Below are 16,274 nucleotides of genomic sequence, written 5' to 3'. Positions count from 1 at the left end.
TTCCTTCTTTCCTTGTACAGTATTGTTCTGTACATTCTGCACATTTGATCCCCAGAACTTATTCACCTTATAACTGGAAGTCTGTGTCCTTTGATCAACAGCTCCCCATTCCCCCCATGCGCCCCGTCCCCAGCCCCTGGCAACCACCATTCTACTCTTGGTTTCTCTGAGTTTGGCTTTTTTAGATTCCACATATAAGTGAGATCATGTAATATTTGTGTTTCTCTGTCTGCCTTATTTCACTTAGCACAATGTCCTCAAGGTCCATCCACTTTGTCACAAATGGCAGGAGTTCCCTCTTTCTGGATAATATTCCATTGTACACATACACCATATTTCCTTTATCCACTCATTCATAGATGGACACGTTAATTTATTTATATCTTGACTATTGTGAATAATCCTGCAATGAACATGGGAGTGTAGACAGCAATTTCTTAACCTCTGTGTGCCTTTGATTCCTAACCTGTAAAGTGAGGACAATAATTGTACCTGAACCACAGGATTGTTGGGAGGATTAAATTGGGGTGACGTATATAAATTGCTTAATACCGTGTTTGACTCATGGTAAGTGCTTCATAAGCTTCGGCCCACAATGAGTGATGAGCCTTTGCACCACTGCTTTAGAATCAGGCATTTCCCCACTTTTCATACATTGACTCATCTCACCACCAGAAACATGGTCATGTTACAGCAAAGAAGGGAGTGCCACCAGCTTCCCTCCCAGGTCTGCACCCCTGTCACCTTCCCCCCCACTCACAGCCCCCCAGACATGCCGAGTGCTCCCAAGGTCCCAGCTGCTACATGAGCTCTATTCTATCTCCTTGTTCTTGCTTACTTCAATGGATTTTTATTTGTCCTTAAGTCACTTGGTCCCACTCCAACTCTTTTTGCTCTCAGAAATCTCACTATTTATACAGGATCCTGTACTTTATCTTTCGATAACAATTGCCTTATGCATGGCAAAACAATGCATATTTGCATTTCTTAAGAAATCCCTATTGGTATAATGACAATACCAGAAAAAATTCCTTAGGCTCTATATTTTTATTCGAATGCAGATTAACCTTCTCACCTTCTTCCTTCTAAAATGTCTTCTCACAGATATCCCTTGAGGCTGAAGGGCATTTTTCTAATAGAAAGTGCTATTAATTAAAGTGTTGGAAGAAAGTTCTTTTTTAGTGTCTACTGAACTAGAAAATCCAGCTTAAAGAGCAATTCTTTCCATATTAAATGTCTATCACATGCAGGATGTGGGGAAACTAGATACAGTGCTGGTAGAAATATAAATAAAATGATGCAGCCACTTTGGAAAAGAGTTTGGCAGTTCCTCATAGAGTTACCATATGACCCATCAATTCCACTCCTAAGTAATACCCAAAAGAAATGAAAACATGTCCACACAAAAACTTGTACACAAATATTCAGAGCAGCATTATCCATAATAATCAAAAAGTGGAAACAACCCAAACGCCCATCTACTGATGAATGGATAAACAAAATGTGGTATATTCATACAATGGAATATTATTTGGCCATAAAAAGGAATGAGGTTCTGATTCACTTGCTACAACTTGGATGAACCTTGAAAATATGATGATAAGTGAAAGAATCCAGTCACAAAAGATCACATATCATATGATTCCATTTATATGAAATGTCCAGAAGAGATAAATCCATAGAGACAGTAAGTAGAATAGTGGTTGCCTGGAGCCAGGGGGGTTGGGGAAAGTTGGGGTGATAGCTAAAGGGTATGGGCTTCTTTCTGGGGAGATAAAAATGTTCTAAAATTGATTGTGGTGATGGTTGCACAGCTCTGTGAATATACTAAAGAACATTAAACTGTACAGTCTAAATGGCTAACTGGTATTGTATATCAATTACATCTTAATAAAATTATTACCAAAAAAATGTCTACCCAAGTAAGCCATTACAGGGAGTGAGTGGGCTGTTACACACAATGCAATGAAAAGTCTTCCCTCCAATTCTGTCTTCCAGGAAGCAACCAACATCACCAGTTTCTTGTGTTTTGACATTGCCCATTTCTTGATCGCCCTTTTCTTGATCTTGTACAGAGCAAGGACTAAGGGACTAAATGGAAGAAACTGGACCCCCCAGTGGTTCACCTGGTCACTCCACCATGTGACACACTAATAATCAGACACACACAAATAATGAGACCATCTAGAGGGGGAGACAGAAACATGCACAAACAATTATAATAAAATAATCAGATGGTAATAATAGGTAGTAAGTACACTTCCATACTAAATGTGGTATAGGAATTGCTAAAGGGAAGTTAAAATTGCTAAGCTCCCTAGAAGAGGAAAAGACTCCTGGGAATTCAGAGGAAGGAAACAGCTTCGGAGGAAGCTGGGATTTGAATTAGCATTAGGACATAAATGTGCAGTTGCTGATAAGGATAATAGTATCTAACTTGTAGTGAGTGCTTATTATGTGCCAGGAACTATTCTGATGTCCTAAGTGTTTTAACCATCTCATCAGCTCTGCAGCAGGTCGTATTGTTAACCCCTTTTCAGGGTTGAGGAAACTGAGAACAGCACCATGAAATAACTCCCCACATCTCACAGCTAGAGAATAACAAAGGCAAGATTGGACCCAGGTCATTGGGCTCCAGAGCCAGTGCTTTCAGTAACAGTTGACAGCAGGGGAGAAACTCTGAGAAAAGGGTCCGTGAGGAAGCATCAAGCAGAAAAGTGGTAAAGGGCAGAATGTACATGCAAAAGAGAAACAGACTCACAGATAGAGAACACAAACTTGTGGTTATCAAAGGAGAGAAGGAAGATGGGGAGGGACAAATAAGAAGTATGGGATTAAGAGATACAAACAACTATGTATAGAACAGATAAGCAACAAGGATGTACTGTACAGGACAGGGAATTAATACCCATTATCTTGTAATAGCCTATAATGGCGTATAATCTGCAAAAACACTGACTCACTATGCTGTACACCTGAAACCAACATACTACTGTAAACCAACTGTACTTTACAAAAAGATGACTGGGATGTGTGAAGCAATGGTTCCCAGAAGGCAAGGCAGTGGCCGGCTGTCTGCGGGGGTGACGGGAGTCCAGGAGCTGATTTTGACTGGAGTGACTGAGAGGTGGCAGATGAGGGGACAGAGGAGGGCAGCCGATCTGGTCTTTGGAGGGAGCATGAATTCTGCGGAGAGCACCCTGAGCGTGAGGTGCTCGGGCACATGTCCACTCTGTGTGTTTGCAGACAGAGAAACGCAGCCCCGATGCAGAAGAGCACTCAAACGCAGGAGAAAGATGTGGCAGTCACCTTGCAGAGGATGCCAGAGGGGTCCCAAGGTCAGGGGAAATAACCAGAGAGAGAGAGAAGCCACGGCAACATGCTCCAGAACATACCAACCCTTAGCAAGAAAACAAAACAGGTCTGAGCCAGCGGCTGTTTCTGGGTGGAGTGACTACAGATCCTTTTAATTTTCCTCTAGTTAAATTTTATTTTCAGTAGTTGCTACATTTTCTATAACAAAGCCTAACTTTCAAAAGAAGAAAAAATAAAGATTTTACATATATGTGATACAAATCCAGGTATGCATGTATATGCCATATAAATTAAGTAGCTCAACTTCGATGGGCCTCTTATGAGACTGAAGATGTGATGGTCAAATGGCCACTTTTTTTTTTCTTTTTAAACTACAGCAAATTGAAATTCCTGGGGCTATCATTTAAAAGCCCATAAATAAGGATTTATCACAAATGCTCTATCTCCTTAATGAACAGAAAAGGAGCAGCCACTTGTCTTCTTTGGTTTCTTCTTGTTCTGTTTCTCCTCCCTAATTTCCTCCTTCTCCTCACCCTCAAAATGGGAACAGATCTAGAAAAACTATAGTGCCTGGGACAGGATAGCCTGGGCCAATCCTAGGCAATGGATTGAAAACGGAACCTGTCTTTTTCCAAACCCCTGGGGCTTTATCCATCCACCTGCCGCAGGGATCCTGGCTGCTACCCTGGGACCTGGCAAACAGTGGCCGGGCAGTCAGCGCCCCAGCCTCCTTTGAACGTCTTTCTTCCTCCTGCCTCTTCGGTTCTCTCTGGTTACCCAGGGTCCCTTGGCTGCCCAAAGTTATCTCAAATCCCTGACTATTATTTCAAGATCTGAAATGTTCCCTTCTTTCCACTGGATCCAGGGAGCCACGTGCCAGAGCTGCAGTTCTGTAATCCCAATTAGAGGGGACACCAGGAGCTGTGAAGGAGACCTGCCCCTCCCAGGAAGTATCTGCCTCTTGAAAGAAGAGCTTGTTCAAATGCCCAGTCCTGGGTTAAGCATCTTACACACGTTAGCTCATTGAACGAAGCCTTGCTATAGTCCTGAGAGGTAGAAATTGCTTTTCTTATTTTACAGTTGACGATAACGAGGCTCAGAAAGGTCAAATGACTCTCCAGGGTCTCACAGCTGGTAAATTCTCATTGGGAACATGGAGGAGGAATACAGCTTTGAGCAGGAGGTCTTACATTCAGCCTACTCTGGGCCTCAACCCTATGCAGGCCATTCCCCCTTATCCCATCTTCCATTTAGTGTGATCTGACTTCCAGCCTGTTGCCCCAGGTCATCAGTGAATCATTACTTGGAGAAAGGCATAGGTTGGTAAAATGAATCAAGCATTTAGGAAACCCAAAGCCATACCAAAACAAAACAAGTCCCATCAAATTATAAATTGTAAATTCACAAATGAGACGCAACTTCATTAAGCTCATGTGATGTTCATCACTGCAACAGCTGCCATTGAAATAATGCGCCCCTAGAAGAGTTACAAGGAAAGGCCCATATCAGTGCTTCTTGGCCTCCACACACTTGTTAGCCATGGGATAATTAACTTTATCCAGCAAACCAACTCATCAGAACATCTCATTCCTAGCTCACCTTGGATATTTTCAGTATTCATTGAATTGCTTTTAACATCAGATGCTTCTAGATTCACTTCACAAAATGTTCACCAGGATCAACATTTGAAGAATGAAGAGAGTTTAGGGGAGGGAGAACCAGTAAAGGGTGAAAATTTCTTTCATATTTTTATACAAAACCTAATTGTTTCCTTTGTATTTATTGCTGATTGACTTCTCCTTTATTTGTCAGTTAGCCAAACAAAATGCGTTTGCCTTTTCTAATCTTGGCTCATAAATCAGTTCTTTCAGCTCCTAATTACTTTGGCTCTTCTCCCTTGAAAACCTTCCAATTTGTCTAAAACCTTGTCTTGAGGGGAAAAGAGCATGTGCTGTCTTGGTGAAAACATGATAGAACATAAATTGGGATAAACTCTTAACCAACAGTGGGGTCATAATATGACAGAACACAAGACTTTATTTAAGACTGTATTAGGTTGTAAATCATTATTGAAAGCATCCCAAGGATTTTCTTTCCTTTTATGGGGTCACTGAATTTTCATTTCTAAGCTCATCCTGGAACAAGTGACTTTGTTTCACTAAAATTTATCAGAGGACCTGCTCGACCCAAATAAAACAAAAAGAAATCCAACAGTACATTTGAGCCTTAGGGAGAAAAACACGTGGCTGAATTTTCAGACTTCTCATAGTCACTAAGACTTATGAGAAGAAACTTCATGATCCCAGTTTACGTTCCAACTCTAGAAGCATATCCAGCTTTGTAAAGATGTCCTCCACAGTGCCTCTCCACACTCCTTGCCTCCCCAAATGTGAAATATTAATCACACCATCACCCATCCCACTGTGCAAACCACAGACTCAAGAGGCACCCTTGACGTCTACCTGTTCCCTTCCCTACATCCCCAAATCCAATCCATCAGCAACCTATCCCCTCCCCTACATACTCCATGAGTCTCCATACTTCCTGCGTCTGCACCTCCGTTGCCCTGTGCCACCCTCATCTTCTGACTAGACTAGACCAGTTAGTCTGGGCCACTTCCAATGTGTTATTGACTTCCCTCTGCTCTCAGGATGAAGAAAACAATTATTACACAGCCCATAAAGCCCTGCATGATCTGAGTTCCTTTCCACCTCAGAGAGACAAGTCACCCATACTCTTCTCTCCCTGTCCCCTCTCTACCTAGTCCAGTGACTCTTAACCCTGGCTGCACACTGGCATGGTCTAGGGAACTTTTATCCTGTCCCCCAGAGATTCTGATTTAGCTGATGTAGTTTCATCTCCATAGGCCCTGTGCCTGTTACAGTGCCTGGTACATAAATACTCTTTAAATGTTTAAGGAAGAAAGGAAGAAGGCCAATGAATGTCTTCCAGAAATTATGAGATGCAAGAATTAAGATGGTTCACTTTTCCAACAGCAAAGTGGGAAAGCTGCGCAAGTTGCGTATTCATGTGAGATTTCGTTTCTCAAAAATATTGCTAGCCCTGGCTGTGCAGTTTCTGAAATCCTTCTATGAAAATGTTACTGGAGAATGTAGACTCTGAGCACACTTGAAAGCTGAATGCTCAGTTTTGTCCCAAGCCCATTACCTAATCAGCGTTAACTAGGACTTTTAACAAAACAAAATTATAGTCTATTTCTATATCTATGCCTCCAATAATTTCCTGTTTTGAAAAAAAGATTATGGTTTGTTTTATTTTAAGCTTTTACGTGTGAACAGATCCTCAGGGCTCAGGAACGCATGACTATCACTATACCATGAAATTCCTCTATTAGATGCAATGAAGCATAACAGAAAAATTGCAGTGCCCTCCCTCAACTGTCACTTGACATCTGAGAAAAAGCACAGAACGGTGTTGAGGAGAAGGCTCTGGGGAGTTGCTGAGGCTCACCTATTGGAAATGCAGCCCAGCGATGCCAGCAATTATGAATGGTTACTAAGCACAAGGGAAAATGCCAGATCAAAAATTGTTCACTCAAAAATAGTCACAAATTGTCCAAGTTAAGTCTACAAGTCCAAAAGTCCACCGTATATAATTTATTATTAAAGCCAAGATAAATTAGAACCCCATATACCTCCAGTCTGTCTGCCATTGCGAGCAAAGACCACCGTTTTCATCTCCATAACCCCAACCATAATGCCTGGCACGTAGTGGGTTTCCAAGAACTTTGTTGACTGAATTCACGGAACATAACTATCAACTTGAAAATTCCTTAGCTTAAGGTTATTCCATATTAGACAGCAGTGACAAGGTCCAGAATGTGCCACCGCGGCATAAAAATCATTTTGAGCTGAAGGCATTTGAGAATAGGCTTTTTTTCCTGAACTCCCTTACCTGCCTAAAAGCAGAGCTTTTCAAAAGAACTGAATTGTCATAAATGCCTTTCCAGGAAGATGACTCTTACCACCTGAGACTAGAAGCCTGCACTGCACCTAAATAGACCTCGTCATGAACTATCGTATCTCCATCTATTCCCCTAAGAACCCACTGGTCTTTCCTAAGTCATTTGCTTTTCCATAAGTGCCCTTCTTCCCCACCCTTTCCCTTGTTAAGGTGATACAGAAGCCCCAAATTCTAACCGCCTCCCTGAAGCACATTTTTCTGTGAACTTGCACTGAATGTACATGAATTTTAAAAATCTATCTTTTCTCTTGTGAATCTGTCTTTTGTCAGTTTAATTTGTGGGCCCCCAAAAACTAAACATAAGAAGTTAGAGGAAAAATTTTTCTTTCTCGACAGCAACGTCAAGGAAACCTTGAATACTGACTACCCCTGTCAGACACTGAAGGTATGCAGTCCAGATAAATGAGGGAGAAAACAAGTGGTGGAAGTGAAAAGCCTGCAAAACTCAAGTATGAAAACTGAAAGAAGGCAAGTCCCAGATTCTGTAAAATTCAGTGAAAGGATTCCTAACACACAATACCTTCAATAGGGCCAAAGCCCTATTTAATGTCAAGTGGTTTCAAATTAATCTTTGAGATGGTTTTATTTTCTTCCTGATTAGTGCAAAGATTAACTTTGTAATCAGTAAATAGCCACTGAAGGAAATCACAGAATTATACACTCTTACAGCTGGAACATGGAAGTTATTAACACAAGAATGTTCAAAGCTCAGCCTTACAAGCAATTAAAGAAATGCTTGTTTAAAAACATTACGAAATTCTATGTTTTTCCTATTAAATTAGCATAGATTTAAAAAAAGTCAATATCCACAATTAGCTAGGATGCAGTGAGATGGGAATTAGGATGTATTGCTGTGAGGGGGGCATAAATTGAAAGGCAATCTGGATGTATGTTAGACTCCTTTAGGATGGATCTAACACTCACTGGCCCAGGCATTTGACCCTGAGGGGTGATTTCTACGTCAATCATCAGGAATCTGAGTGATGAATTACGTCACAACATTGTTATGCACAAGCCAAAAAAGCTGGAAACCACCAAAATGTCCAACACGAACAAGATGAGAGTGGAGCTGTTAACAGTTGGGGAAACAGAGGATGAAAAATGGGTCGAGCACTTGAAGAGAAGGATAAACTTGGGCACTTGAAGTTTGAGGCGCCTGTGGGACATTCATTGTCGATGGGCAGAAATGAAAGCCTGATGCAGAAGAGATACAAGACCAGAGAGAAAGATCTGGGACTTAGCCTCGGAGACGTCAACAGGCCACAGAAATCACATTCTCTGACAAGAGTGAAGTGGGGGAAAGGTTTAACGAACAAGGCTGATTCCAAAGTGTACGTACCATTTAGTAGAAGGAAAAATGTTTATATGTGCCCCCAAAAAGAAAAATCTGAAAGGAAAATGTTAAAAGCAAAATGTTGAAATTATAGATGATTTAGATATTATTTTTCTTTATACTCTTCTGTATTTTCCTTTTTAAAAAAAAAAAAAAGCAGTGTCTTCATTCAACTATGTATGATAAGCGAATATAATGCTCCAGCATTTTCCTGAATGATAAATATATGTATTTTTCATTACTTAAAAAAAAAATTTAATCCAAGATGTTCTAACTATTGCCTTGTTTTACAGATACGGAAATGCTGACAACACCAGTAGAGGAAGTGACTTGCCCAAGGTCATGCAGTCAGCATGCACAGCTTCTGAAAACCATCCTGGAGCGCCAGCAAGAAACAGAAAAAGGGATTTGGTTTGTAACCAAGCTCTCTGAATCACAGCTCTTCTACCAGGTGAGGAAGCTCTATAAATACAACCATAAATATGTGCTTAATCATGTACCTTCCACTGCCTTATTATGAGTAATCACCTCCATGGCATTTTACCAAAATGTTCCGGAGCAAAGTATAATTTTCTCTCTTGATAATTTTGAGGACTTTTTGTCCTTTACAAAAATAGTGTTCTGCATTTTCTCAATTAAAAAAAAAAAAAAAGATCCTTTTGCCAGCTGCTGATGCTGCCAGGTTTTCAATGTGAGTCCACCCACGCCAAGCTGTATCTATGTCTGAATAGAAATACATGTATTTGAAGACTGACCAAGTCCTTTTAATTCATTCTCTTATCACAGGATGTAGTAAAAGCAAAGTCGTATTTCCTTCAAGTTTATCTAATTTTCAATACCCATTTGAATAAAAAAATCCCACTGTCTTTCACAATGGATACTGAATTACTGGAAGACCACTGTACATCCAGTCTAGACCAACAAAATGAAATATGATTTCTTTAAAGCAGAACGCTATTTCCATTACTTACATCAGATGGAAAGCTTTTACCTGTAATTAACTAAATCAATTATAAGCTTTAAACCTACCTCTGACACGAATTAGATTTCCAAAATATGTAACCTTTGGTTGACCTATATTTCATTTTTAAAACTGGGGTCCATCACAATCTAGTGATCAATACATAGACCACCACAAATAGTATCCCTTCTGTTTGTCAGATATTATAAATGATTAGCATTATGCTTGCAGGAAGCACACAGCTATTGGTCTAACCTTTTGGGGCCCATCTCCTGAAAGCATGATATATCGTTCTTACTTTATGGCTTTCTGTACTTAAGGTACCCATTTCTGTAGCCTTAGGGATGATGTGGCTATAAATGCATGTATAAATGTCTCACAAACCCAAACCGTGAGATGTGTATTTATTTTGACAACCTTAACTGCCTCCAGTGTCGGGAAGGTAAAGAAGGGCTAGTGTATTTCTGAAAGATGACTTTGCTGTCTTTGACAAAAGACTTCTCACAGTAACACACACCTTACATTTACAGCTTTTTCATCTACCTACTGCCATTCTGACGAATCTAAACATTAGACTTTTTTTCAATCATCATTTCAGAAAGGAAGAGAACCTAGTAGGTAAGAGCTCTAGGGATGGCAGGCAGTCCTGAATTTGAAGAGCCACTCTACCACTTACCAGGTGTGCGACCTTGGGCAAGTGACTTAAGTTTCAGTTTCTTCAATTGCAAAGAGTAGACAATGGCACCTGGGATTGTTGGAAGACAATGCACAGCTTAGCACAGTGCCTAGTACATAGCACGGACTTGATAAAGTAAATGTTACTTAACAGTATTCATAAGATGTTTTTCAAGTTTGGTATATAATATGACGAGCATTTACAAAAGACTTCTTTGTCCCTGTTTCCCCAAACCAGAAACTCCATCAACATTGCCTTGGGAATTATCGTGAAGACTCTAGAAAAGAGGACAAAATAACTCCACAATGCCCTTCTTTCAGAACTCAGGCCAATACTTTAATGCTCATGTTTATCTGTATTTACCTGGCTGGTTCCATTTTACAGAGCCTCATCTGTTTGGGGGATGGGGATGTCCTGGGATTCAACCAACCAATTTTGCAGTAGACTTTTGCAACTTGGCCCTTTTGTGAGTACTGTTTAATGTTCCACGTGAATTTAGTCTTTGCTAAATCTTTGACCTTATCTCGGACCGTATCATTTTCTGCTTGTGATCCTAAGCTCATGAAAAACATGTTTTCCTTTAATGTTTTGACAACCTTTAAGTACAGAAACGCCTACAGAATCAACTGGTGAGTAAGTTCTTTCAAATGGTGAGAACAGACTATATATATATATGCTACAAAAACCTGCCCTCTAAGTATGGAACCGTAAATCTCTCCACACTGGAATCCCAGAATGGCCAAGAACAGATAGAAAACTAAGAACCACCTCCCAGGGTCTTGGGGCATGCACAGATAAACTTGAGAATGAGAAGGAATGTCCTGCCCTGGCAACATTCTAACCCCTCTTCTTGGCTGCTTCATCTGGAACCCTGATCAGAGAAAGGGAAATAATGAGGGGGAATAACGCTAGTGGGTCTGGTGACTGATGGTCAGCCATAGCAGCAGGTCCCCACTTGGCAAAAGGGGGTGTCAATGGAATGCCCTGCCATCAGCAATGCACTTAGTGAATGACGAGTCTGTGATAACAGAAAGTGCATGTACTATAACTGAATACAACAGGTTACAAAACTTTTGTAATACAGGTACACACATTCATACACACATGCACAATACAACCTCAATTATGTAAAATAAAGCATATGAAAACCATAAAGACAATACACCAAAACATGGGTTGTCACTGACTGGGAGATTATGGGTAATACTTTTCCTCTTTCTACTTTCCTATTATTTTTTTCCAATTGTCTATAATCGTGTATTGCTTGGACATCTAAAAAACGTATTTTAAATGTCAACATAAATTCAATGAAATTTAGCAAATTTCACGTTTTAGCAAGAGAGAAAAATGAATACTCTTCAAAACAGATAACGATCCTTCCTACAAACGACTTTGACCATTGGCCTGAGGATAAAGGTTGATAATTAGTAACTAGGAGGACGCTCTGCAAATGTTGGCGTCAGCAGCCTGCCCCAGACCCCTCTCTCTGGGTCAGATGGTTCTTTTTTCTGTGAAACATTCTGGTCTATCCTAGAGGACTGGGGAACGTGGAGGGAGAGAGGTGTAAGGAGAGTAAAACGGTTAGAAATCGGTTGGGTAACGGATATATCTTCAAAACTGCTCTGAAAGTGTTTGCAGCCTGTACCTGCACTAAACAGCCCGATCTGTTTCACACACACCAGGGCGTGACCCACGAGGAAAAACCCGCGCATCCGTGAGTGACATTTTAGACCTTAAGGGTATCGATACTTCCACTTTGCAAGGAGCCGTTGCTCCCACCACATCCCCAAACGCAAGCCTCAAGGAGGGTGTAGGTTTGGCTCCGGCCAAAGTGCTGCGGGCAGTTTTAACTTTACGTTCCTGTAAGGCTGCCCTGTTCATCTCCTGATCTTGGTTTCGGGAGCTCTGAGGATCCGTTTAAGGGTCTTTTCATAGACTGAGCCTCTAGGCCTTTGTGTCTAGAGAAACCCAAGCCTCCCTCACCTGGGACCTGTGATCTGACCCTCCTACACCATCAGTAAAGATGCAGGTGCTCAAACTGCAAGAATCAGGGTCTGTGTTTAATGTCCCCGGGGCAAGCACGTCGGAGAAGGGGTGGGGACAGGTCAGGTGAGAGTGCTGGGAGACCATTCCTGCAACAGTTCTCTTGGAAACCCCTGTCCGCGTCATACTTTTTCGGCTGGTGGGTGGAGGCAAAGACTGTGGACGCGTGGGCTCATCACCATCACCCTCCGCGCACTGGCAACTTTTGAGTGACGGCAGTAACTTCCGGGTGAATGGATTTTTCACTCGGTTTGGGTTGGGGATGGATGATGGGGACAAACGTCTGGGAGTGTCGACTTAAAAGAGTATCGATTTTATGGAGGACTTGTGGACGTCCACAGAACACCCAGTGAAAAAGAGGGGTTCGGGGGAAGGGGTACAGAGAAACGAGGGTGCGGGAATAGGCTGCCGTAAACCGGACAATTACCCAAAGTGAGTAGGGGGCGCCCGGCTTGGCCAAAGCCGGGCTGATGCCACCGAGGAGGGCCACCTAGAAGAAGGAAGCTCAGCGTGGGCGCCTTGACGCCGCTCGAGTCTCCGCGGCTCGCTCCCGCCCCCTCAGGTCCCCGCGCCTCGCTCCCGCCCCCTCAGACCCCCGAGGCTCGCTCCCGCCCCCTCAGGCCCCCGCGCCTCGCTCCCGCCCCCTCAGGCCCCCGCGCCTCGCTCCCGCCCCCTCAGGCCCCCGCGCGACGCCGGCGCGAGCCGGCCCGGCCAGACCCCGGGGGGCAGCCTCAGAGGCGGCCAAGGGCTCGGCGGGCGTCCCGGGGTGCAGGGCGCGGCGAGGCGGGTACCTTGGTGCCCTGGTAGAAGTCGTCCACGGACCGCGAGCCCATGAAGGGGAACTGCATGTGCGTGTGCGTGTCGATGCCGCCGGGCAAGACCAGCTTGCCGGCGGCGTCTAGGACCCGCAGCCCGGCCGGCGCGTCCCCGGGCGGCAGCAGGTCGCGCCCCAGCGCCCGCACCACGCCGTCCTCCACCAGCACGTCGGCCACCTGCGAGGAGTCGTCGTTGACCACGCGCCCACCGCGTATCAGGAGCCGCGAAGGCGCCGCCATGGCGAGGGGCGCACGCGCTGCGGAGCCGCCCTCCTTCCGGCGGCACGGGGAGGGCGCGCTGGCCCGGCTCCGGGTTTATCAAGGACCCGCTGCGAGGGGGTGGGGGAGGAGCGGCTCCACCCCCGGGGGGCTGGGCCTGCGCGAAAGGCTGGGGCGGGCGCAGAGGTCAGCGGGGTTCTGACCTGAAAGTTCCGCCGCCCTGAGTCCAGGTGTACGTCCAGACCCTGGATGTACACCGAGATTTTTTCCCTTCCAGTCATTGGAAGGGAAAAATCTTGGAGGTAGTTTTAAAGACGAGGGACGTTTGTTTTCCTTTCTAAGAAAACGCACTTTGGGGAAAGAAATCCACCTCGTTTCTTCCCTTTATGAATAGTGTGTCTGTACCAAAACGCAGAGAGACACGCAGAGAGAGAGAGGAAGGGAGGGAGACAGACAGACAGACACCGCCAGCAGCAATGAAAATACCCACGCCCCGAAGAACCACTTGATCTGGATTTCCTTTTAAATATTCTTAACTATGTGAGGAGCAAAGATAAATGACATTCTCGTCGTCAAGGAGCTAAGAGCCAACAGTGACACACATACATATTTCAGTGGATAACAATAAAGAAACCAGAAAATTCTACCTTCGAGAGAGGCTAAAGATACGAGTTTAGAGGAAAGGGGGAGTTTATTTCTGCCTTGAAGGAAATTAGATATGGAAGATTCACAAAGAGGTATCTGAAGCAGGACGCAGAGGACGTGGACATGGAGAGAGGAGGGGTGGGAAGAGGGACGATGCTCTGGGTGAGGGAACAGCTGGATAAAGGCACCGAGAAGGTGATGGCAAGTTGAGTGTGACCTCCACGTGGTCAAGCTGAGGGGATAGGGTTGGACAGCTGTGGACCACCCCCTTCCTCCCAGGTGAGAAGGATGAAGAGAAGACAGAGGAGGAGCTGTGAGAGAGAAGGGAGCTCGGGGAGCCCTGCGTGGGGGAAGACGGCAATGCGGGATTTCAAGAGCACCGAGATCGAATGCCGCAGGAAGCGTGGGGAGCGTGGTGGACGCGTGCTGCTGCACCGTCTATTCTCTTCCTCGTTCTGCCAACAGTCACTGGAGTTTCTTTAGCAGGAAATCATCCCCGTGCATTCTCAGAACACTCGCCTGGGTGGAACTGATGGGACCTCCGGCTCTGGGACTGATCTGCTTATCTAAGCACTGCCAATCACAGCAGGAAGTCCTCACGGCCACGGTGATGTGTTCGGGGATGACACGGGTCCCAAGAAGACTAACTGTGCTCAGTGAGAGCTGATCCTAACTTGTGTTAGGTTGAGCAGATGAGGGGCTTTCTCTTTCCTGCTGGACTTGAATCCTGGAGGGAGTAAAAGACAACAAGGGAATAGTCCTGTGAACAGAGCCAACACAGAGAACAGGAAGGAGAGATGGAGAGGGACTGGGTTCTCATGACACCGTTGGTGCTCCTGGAACCAGCCATGTCTGATGTCCCCTCTTTCAGACTCTCCAGTGTTTGCTTCAGCTAGTTTACTTTGGTTCTTTTGTCCTTTTCAACCATCAACTGACAGAGGATGGGAAGGTACTTCGAGTTTGGGGAGTAGGTGGTCACATGTGACCTCGGAGATGGCATTTTTAATACTGGAATGCAAGGTATTATTATTATCAAATTTCCTCAAGTCTCAGATCACACAAACCTCAAAATGATTAAAAATTAGGAAACATCAATAAAGTGCCATAGATTTGGCTGTCAAGCCAGGAATAAGAAGCCCAAGGAGGTTATGCAATTATTGTCAAAAGACCATTGTGTAAAGATGAAAAGAATAATAATAAATATGCAACTCTGCCAAGCTACACACATAACAGCACTCTAGGAAAGTAAGATTGGGTGTCAGGGTGGTTGTGACATCCTTTCTGAAGCTCAGATGATGATTTCAAAGGTTTCTTTATCTCAGACACTTTATATCACAAAATGCCCTGTAACACAATGCAGCATAAACTCTCCACATTTAATTAACTCAAACTTGATCAGAAAAGGGGATTTGTAGAATGTCACTGAAGCAGGAGGAAATAGCTCATTGAGATTCACTGACCGCACAGAAGAGAGTGTTGGGTAAGTTTAAGGAGAAAAGCCAGCTCACAGAAAGAAGGTGTCTTCCCCCTTTCTGGCCATCACTGTCCAGACGCCGGGCATGTCTAGATGCCGGATCGTCTACCAGCTTGCCGGTGGGAGGCGAGCAAACGTGCTCAGAGGGGAAGCTTGTCCTCAGAAACCCCTCACCTCCCTTTTCTCTGCCCTACTCAGCCACCTCTGCACCCAGACACACGGGCCCTCAGTGGGCATGAAACAAGTAATCCCAGACACGATGATCTTGGCACTGGAGGGAGGCGGGAAGCAAGATTCCTGCTGTTTTGCCTTCTTCTTGCTGGAGAAAGAATTCGTTTGATTGACTAACATACCAAAGTGTGTCTGAGGACCCATTACTCCTTAGAGGACTCATTTTAAAGGAGGGTTACAAAGGTTGTGAAAGCTTAACCCACAGAAACATATCTACTTTGAAGTGTAGGTGAGAGCAATTCGAAAGGAAGGCCTTCCCAGCCCTGACTGATGGTCTAAAGGGACAGAAAGGCAGAGCAGAAAAGGGTGACTTCCTTCACTGAGCGGTTCAGGGTTTTGGGGAAACAAAGCCACCAGGCCCAGGTGTATTTAAGTCCTCCGCAGCCCTAGAGTCACTGAGTTTGCTTTCCCTACTCTCCTAACCCACCCACCCCCACTCCTACTCCAGGCCCCTGTGGCTATGAGGGGATTTCAGGGTATTGTTTCCTCTGGAGGAAAAGCTGTCCGTGGGGCAGAAAGAGCAGACAACGAGGGTGTGTGAGCCAGAGTGAGCAAGGAGAGAGGGGGCAGAGCCGGGC

General features: G+C 44.3%; 1 protein-coding gene across 1 annotated transcript in view; it reads right to left on the bottom strand.

Moving 5' to 3' along the window:
- DPYS (dihydropyrimidinase) overlaps window positions 1-13,434 on the bottom strand; it is a 79,545-nt gene extending 66,111 nt beyond the window's left edge. The window contains exon 1 of the mRNA XM_059901806.1: window positions 13,104-13,434. Within this exon, the coding sequence (XP_059757789.1) occupies window positions 13,104-13,367 (264 nt within the window). The 5' untranslated portion in view covers window positions 13,368-13,434. The remainder of the gene's footprint in view (window positions 1-13,103) is intronic.
- Between the last annotated feature and the right edge of the window lie 2,840 nt (window positions 13,435-16,274).

The sequence above is a fragment of the Balaenoptera ricei genome, chromosome 17, assembly GCF_028023285.1.
Source record: "Balaenoptera ricei isolate mBalRic1 chromosome 17, mBalRic1.hap2, whole genome shotgun sequence".
Taxonomy (NCBI): domain Eukaryota; kingdom Metazoa; phylum Chordata; class Mammalia; order Artiodactyla; family Balaenopteridae; genus Balaenoptera; species Balaenoptera ricei.
This window is presented reverse-complemented; position numbering and strand designations above follow the sequence as displayed.